This window comes from Oculina patagonica, chromosome 13, assembly GCF_052425735.1.
Source record: "Oculina patagonica isolate OP01 chromosome 13, crgOcupat, whole genome shotgun sequence".
Classification (NCBI taxonomy): domain Eukaryota; kingdom Metazoa; phylum Cnidaria; class Anthozoa; order Scleractinia; family Oculinidae; genus Oculina; species Oculina patagonica.
This window is the reverse complement of record NC_135770.1, coordinates 36843349-36851026: the sequence shown is the minus strand read 5'-3', so window position 1 is coordinate 36851026 and position 7678 is coordinate 36843349. Positions and strand designations below refer to the sequence as shown.

Sequence of the window (7678 nt, the reverse complement as noted above, 5' to 3'; positions counted from 1 at the left end):
ACCCAGGATAATGGAAACACCGAGAATGATACTCCCGCTACTTTGACTTTGGTGGACGAGAAACCCAAATCTTCACCCAACACTCTGAGTGTGAATTGTTAGCGAGCAGGGGACCTGAAAGAACAACATTTCACTAGTCACCATCGTTTTGTATCACAATAACTTGTACGGTTGATTACCTGGAGCGCTACTTTTAGAAATGCGAAGCGTTGAAACCGAAACCTAACGAGAACCAAGCCGTTAAGCTCATTGGATCGTTTGCTAAACTGTTCACTGCTAAAAGGACGGCCAGAACAAGCTCAGCACAATTGAATGTCGCGTATATGCAGTGATAATGAATGCCAGATAATGCCGCGTGGAGCCCGCGAGATTTGAATGAACGACAGGGAACTTGCCCTTGGGGCCCCTGCTGAAGATAGCATGTTATGCCCCTGTGACGGAGGCTTCAAAAGTGTGAATCCGCTGTGCGGCATCGCAATTGTACCGCGGGTGCATGCCGTATATTTTATACGTTAAAAATAACAAAAGGCAAATGCCTATTTGTAAATATTACTTAGAAATATTTTTGTTATTGTTTGACCGTAGCTGGCGCGAAGCAGTGCATTTTGGAAGGTTATTGCATTTTTGCGGTGTGCCTCAATGCTATTTTGACGGTGGCTTCAGATTGAAATTTCGTAAATGTTCTTTCCGAAGCGTCTGGTGTAATAGCTTTAAAGGTTAATTTAGCCGACCGCCTCTCAAATTATCTAAAAGTTCAATTCTGTTTTCCTTATTGCACAGCGCCTTCAGTGGATAAGGCGATATATTTCGCAATTTAAAGGCAATAAATTATTCCAGTTTGAATTAACGTATTTGTATAAGTAAAACTGAAACAATGCTGCAATCAATAATCTCCGTAATGAAAGTACCGTAACTTTTTTGGCACAAATAGTTATATGTCAGCTTCACAGCTGAAGGCAATTTAATAATTTCTCTTAATAAAGAGGAAAAGACCTGCTGACCTTAAGTCAAGTTTAGTCAAGTGAAGTCATGTCAAGTCAGTAGAAACGTAGGCGTTTGGGTAGTTGATCAGAACAAATGCCACTATCTATTAGTTAGATTACTGTTGTGACCGTAATAGTACCGTTATTCTGTAAGCTTGCGTGACTTCTAAGCATAGAAACAAGATTCTTTTTTGATAACACAGCCACCTTGTCTTAAATGGCCATGTCAATGAAACTCTTTTTGGTCTTAAAATATTCACTGTCCACAACCGTACAGTAAACTTTTTCTGATCTGTGGGCAACGAAAACAAATCTAAATAATTTTTTCAACAATGTTATAAACTAATTATAAATTCATTTGTTGGGTGACCTCGACAACAACAAGAATCTCTGGCACAAGTTTAACGTAAATAGAATGGGACCGTAAAACACGTATGTTTATCGTGCCCGATATTAATATTTCCATTTTCCTCTATTTTGAATTAATAATTGATTATTTAATATAATGTTGATATTTTTGTTCTGTGATGGTACTTCAGTGCCAAATCGTAGTAATGTAAATATAAGATTGTACTAAGGTGTTACGGTAAATTATTGACCGGTAATACGGTTAGTTATTCACTGGTTTGACAGGGTGAGAAAGCGAACTCGGATAAGCGGTCTTTGTATACGGGCCTAAAGGCCGTTCTCGACAATACAATATATTTATTGTACGCTAGTGAAAGTTAAATTTCACAAGAATTTATTTAAGATAGCTTTTTATACTTTGTTTTCATTTTGCAGCTTGATATCTCCACGTAATTGAGAAATATTTATCACAAAATTTACCCACGAAGGAGATATTGGTTTTTATATTAAAGATAAGCGTTTTGTTACTTTTTGAAATGAATATTAAGGACCTTGCTTGGCTGTAACGCTTTCTTCCCTGTATATTGACTTAGTAGCTTTCTTTAGTTCAAAAAGGCTTTGAGCTCGAGTGTGTAAATTTCATCCGATTATGAAATCACAACACAAGAAATAGCGCATTAAAATTAATAAGTTTAACAATTTAGCAGTGTTCCATTGGACGGTAACCGAGAACCTTCAAAAATAAGTACAGAATATTTGGGCCACTATGTCAAAGACAAGGAAGGTTGTTAAAAGCCCTCAACTTGGGTACCAAACTCATTCAACTTGCTAATCTTAATGTCACCATTCTTGTGTTGGAGTTTATTCTAAATTTGACGGAAATTACAAACTCGTGCCCGGTTTCCTATCGAGCTTAGAAAAGGCTAATAATGTGGCTAGTTATTTAAGTCAAAAATTTGCTCTTAATTCGCGAATACTTCCAAAAAATATTCCGTTTTGAGGAAGCACTGGTGGGATTTTTTGTTCGTTTTCACCAAAAATTTTTGTAAGTACAAATTTTATACGTCAAAAACCATTAAATTCTGCGAACACAAAACAAGCCTCGAGTTGAATTGCAGTTTTTACAATAGTTGTATTGTACAGTGGCGCTTTGTGTCACTGAACACTAATTGGGCAGGCCTCTGAGTTTTGTTGGTGAATTGAAAAATGTGGAAGGGGTTGATGAGCAAGCATCTCCTTGGCAACATCAGGCAACTTTACTTTCATTGGAGAATAATATCGCGACAGGAGAAGGTTTTTCCGTACGCGCGAAAACCCGAGATAGAGCGGCTTTGAAAAATGAAGACAACTGCACGCCCATACGCGCTTCACGATCAAAGTTGGTTTACGCGCCAAGAATTCATATGGTAATTATCATAACCCAGTGGCAAAACTCGTGATCTGATATGCTACTCAGGCACGTACTATACGGCTACTTAACAATTAGACGGCAAGCTTAAGGTTTCTATCGGCTGATAGTTGGTGAGGGGCGAAGCCCCGAGTCAACTATCAAAAGCCGGTAGAAACCGAGAGCGAGCCGTCTAATTGTGTTAGCATAACCCACTGACCGATCTATTAAACTCAGAATATCGCTAGAATTGATTTATTGAAGGTCTTGATTGATAAAATTAAGCGCAAAACTAAGCGCGCGCTCTGAGAAAAAAAGGCCATCTTCCGATCAGTTGACGGCACTTGTGTAGCCGATCAGATTGCACGATAACCAATAGACGGTCTGTGTGGTTATGCTAACAACCGATAGTGGACACTTAAGAAAGCGCTCAATTTTTTATGTCCATTTGCACTTAAAACACAATTCAAACATCAAAGGCATTATGGTCGGCAATAATCTTTGGCATTTTTAAATTCATCATCGTACTGTAAGATGAAATAGATGGCTTCAAATTTGACTCCCCCTCCCCCCTTCCCCCCCCCTCTGTCTTAGCTTAAATGACTGAGTGATCCCCCCTTTCATTCTCTCAAAATTCAGTGCCCCCCCCCCCCAAAAAAAAAAAAATCCTCCGACCACACTAGGCAACAAATAATAACCGGTCCCTAAACACTGTCTATTTTTTACTCGCCTACCAGTGACAAGTCTAAATAGATAGAAAGCATTAAACCGGGAGGGCTCGGCGATTTTTGGTTCGGTTGGCAGGGACACCTTTTCTCGTAAAAACGCTCCGCAAACGGTGCTCGGGCGAGAGGATACTAACCCTCAATACAAGGGACAACTTTTCTTCATATAAACGGGCTCTAACCTGCAGAGTTTATCCCGATTTTCGTGGCATGATTTCTTCTCCCCCCTGGATGGGATGCTAGTCCATCGCAGGGTTACCCCCGGTACTGATTACCTGAGTTAAGAAAGGTAAAGTATTTTGCCTAAGAAAAGGTAAAATACAATAACTCCGACTATGATTCAACCAGGACCGCTGAAGTCTGTTGCGCTAACCATTGGGCCACCACAGGCTCGATTTTAGCCGCCTTCTGGAATCCAGTCTGAGCGTGGGCTCAATATCCCGAAAAGCGGGTGGAATTCTAGCTTAAAGGCCCCGCGCCTCCCAATTTTTCAGGAGTTAAAATAAAACAATCGAAATTTTCCTTGTGCAGTACCGAATTTGTTAGTAATAATAAATATCTATGCCCCCAAAAAGTTATTATGTCTGAAATAAACCATGTCGAAACTAAAAACTCGTGCTTTTTCCCGTGTGCTAGGATTTCGTCAAGCACCTGGAAAAGTTTAAATCTTACACACGTTAAAATAAACAAGTATACAAATAAACAAACAAATCACACTAACTATACTTAACATTCGAATTTACTTTTTCACGAGAAATCAACGAGTAAAATTAATTCAGTGACCGAGCGATCTTTGCACACTTTTAAACTCAGCTTATTTTTCCGCCTTATGACTGTTTAAGTGTTTGCCAGCTGCCTTAACAGATGGTGTCAATATTCTATGGTTTGTGTTACGTAATTAGGCCCAAAAGCTGAGCCACGATACTGACATAAATTTGTCAATGTTCAACCTAATTGATTTTAGATTTAGTCGGCTCTGCTGTGCTTTTGCGTTTCGAGCCGAAAGACAAGCAATTGTTTGCTATCCTCTCGGGAATTATTTGCATGTTCATTTTGTTTTGAACTTCTAAAGGACAAGTTGTTTTCTGTCATGCAAATAAGGTCCCAAACTTGCGTTTTGTTGATTCGGTAACTTAGCAGTAATATTTCCCAAAAGTTGTGCATGCTAACCACATGCAACGCTCGGGATTACCAATTATCTTATCAACGAAAAGCGAAATTATCGGGAACGATATGATACGCGTGTAGAAAAGGCTACAAATTTGTTCGTGAATTTACTGGTAATTGGTAAAAGTATGCTGTTTGAAATTCCGCTCAAAAGAAGGGTTTTATGCGTTCCGTTTACCCGATGGCTTTGGACAAGATAAGCGAGAAACATGAGTGAAGCCAGCGCTAAGGTAAGTTGGACCTTTTTGGTTAATGGATTGTAAGGTTTCTAATACTTAAAACTATTTACAACACCATTATTATACCAAAGTGTGGGGCTTACTTAAGGAAACCTCGATCTTGCCGGTTGAGCAATCCCAAGTGCGCCGAACAAAGGCTACCAAACTAGGTATTATAAGTTGAAATCTTAATTCGAACTGGTCAAGTGCGCTTAAATCAGATAAATTAAACAGCAGATAGTTCCTCGTATCCTAGAAACATCACTCTTTTCAGACTGTGTGAAATTTAATTATGTCTTGATACTCGAACAAACAGGACCGTAGTTATTATCTTTGTCGTTGCGACGCTAAATCCGACAGAAGTAAACTTTCAGAAGTAATCTCATTTGATGACCAGTTTGGTGCTTGTAAAAAATAAGGTTCTTCTTTATGTAACCTTTACTAATTCTAATCATTATACTGGAGTTCATGTTATCGGCGAAGTTAACCAGGTTCAATGTTACATTGTCTTAGCGGAGGGCTAATTACACAGCATGCGATGCAAATCAAGACCTTAACAATCTTTTAAATAAGAGCAAATTTAGCTCGTGGTATAAGAGTCATTTTTAAGCAGCAAAAATTAAACAGCTAATAAATTTTTCAAAAATTGTCTAATAAGTAAAGTTATCTACTTCTTTACTCGTATCTACTTCATCACAGTAGATTATCGCCAATTATAGTGGCCCATATTTGATGCCGAAAGGTTGTTTACTTATAAGAGTAATATACGTGGTGGTAAATTACTATCTGAAAAAATAGCATCGACGATTGGTAAAATATTCATATTAACTCAAAGGTGACGCATTCATCGCCACACAATCCTCGCTTGTTAATTTGCTATTCAATAAGAGCACTGAAATATCATACAATAAGGTTTTATTTCAGTTGTGTTTTCAAAATCACTACATAGACCTTTCTTTTACAACGAATTTCTGCTCAGAATCGGAAAGCCAGGTTCCAAATGGTTCCAGAAACACCATAAATCTAAATCTTAGTTTAAGCTAACGCATGCACTCAATTGAAAACACGCTTGGCGGAAAAAGATATTCTTTTATAAAGAATGCATTGTAATCGTTTACCAGTCAATGGTGTCGTTCTCTGTAGAGTTCATATGATCTATATATACTATATCAGTGTATGAAACTAATACTATTAAAAATACACTTGGCATTGAATGTTTTCATAAGCCACATGGTGACCTCGTTTTTTTCACCCTCAAGCAAAAAAGCAATCCCAAATACTAAGCAAGAGATCAGGGGATTGCACGATATTTTATTTCCATCCAGTTTACGCCAGGTGTTACAACACTCAGGCTAATTTAGACAAATTCAAGAACTCTACCTCTCAAGAACTATAACAGCGGTGTAAGTAAAACTTAAAGCGACGCAAAAAACTAAAATCTTGACAAAGTACGGACAGTCGTTCTATTAAGAGCATTAAAATATTAACTTTTATGAGTGAACTTTTATTTTCTTCACTAAATCTTGGTTGCTTCGTGAGCAATGGCAAGTCATAGTTATAATAATACAGACTTAATTGCAATACTGTGTTTATTTATTTGAATGACAGGCTCTTAAAGCCGAAGACCTAAGTTAAGTGCATTGCCCACTATAAACGCACACTTACTTTACATTTTCATATTTAAAAAGTAATCAGTGGAAATATATTTTCCCATTGTTTGCCATAATATTGTCATAATCTCCATAGCCATGACAATCAATCAAAAGTAGACAATTTCGTGTCATGTTCCTGTCTGCTAAACTGTAAGTCTCGAGTAATGAAAAAGAAAGCAGTTATTTCTAAAAATAGAATGTTAACTGCAAGGCCACTTTAATAATGCAGCTTGTAGGCCTTGATTGGCTAAAAAACTGCGTATACTGATGTTGCTTTTTGCGCGTTAAATCTTTATTTACCTGCCTCCCGAAAACCACCTAGGGATATAAAAAGGGCCAAAATCGCGTACTTTGATGTCATAAAAAATACGATTGCCTAAAAACAAAAAGAAATGCAAATAACTACACTGGCCAACGGCTCGGGTTTTTTAAATTGCTCTCGTATTCTCAAACTCCTTTAACGTAAAAGACTAAAACATCAGTAAATTCAAGAAGTTATTGTTAAAAGCAGACTGGCCAATTAAAAAAAATCACAAGTATTGCAACAGCGAAATCTTGAACTGGACAGCAATTAACCTAAAACGTTTGCCATCCAGTAGGTTTAGTACTGTAGTGATAAGTATAATTACCATAGGATAACTCAGGGGTATGATTTTAGTATTAATCAAAACTATAACGAAATTCTTAAATCTGATTGGTTGTTAGAAGCGTCCTGTTCGGCCATTTGTTGGACAATGTATAGGCGCCATGCTTGAGTGACTTTTGTCATCCCTGAGAGAAATGAACACATATAGATCTGACTCGTCCCCAGTCGTCTTCATATGCATGCGGCAAGGTACACGGGAGGTACGCAGGGAGAGATGGGTACTGAGAAAGGGAGCGCAAGGTGGATTCCCATCATCCCCTGCTCCCCCACCTCGCGCGCGTGCTTCTCCCTTTGCCGCGTGCTATATAAAGACGACTGGGGACTGAATCAGCATACAGGTAACAATTCAGCATTTTGTTAAAAAAAAATCCAAAAGAGAAATAATATTTAAGTGAAAGGTGGCTGTCATCATGGTAACTGAAAGGGGCTAGTTCAAAGGCAAGCTTCTGAAAGATTAAACAAACGAAAATGAAATTTCTTCGAACGACAAAAAGATATACAGTGTTTATTTCCCAGATAAGTGGAAAATAGTACTAATTAAAAAGTCTCCGT

General features: G+C 38.0%; 1 protein-coding gene across 4 annotated transcripts in view; it reads left to right on the top strand.

Moving 5' to 3' along the window:
* Positions 1-1175, top strand: part of LOC144634498 (sodium channel protein 1 brain-like) — a 48768-nt gene extending 47593 nt beyond the window's left edge. For all 4 annotated transcript variants that reach the window (XM_078493462.1, XM_078493460.1, XM_078493463.1 and 1 more), the window contains one exon: positions 1-1175. This exon is cut by the window's left edge and continues 1136 nt beyond it. In XM_078493462.1, coding sequence (XP_078349588.1) covers positions 1-102 — 102 coding nt within the window. In that variant the 3' untranslated portion in view covers positions 103-1175.
* The last annotated feature ends 6503 nt before the right edge of the window (positions 1176-7678 follow it).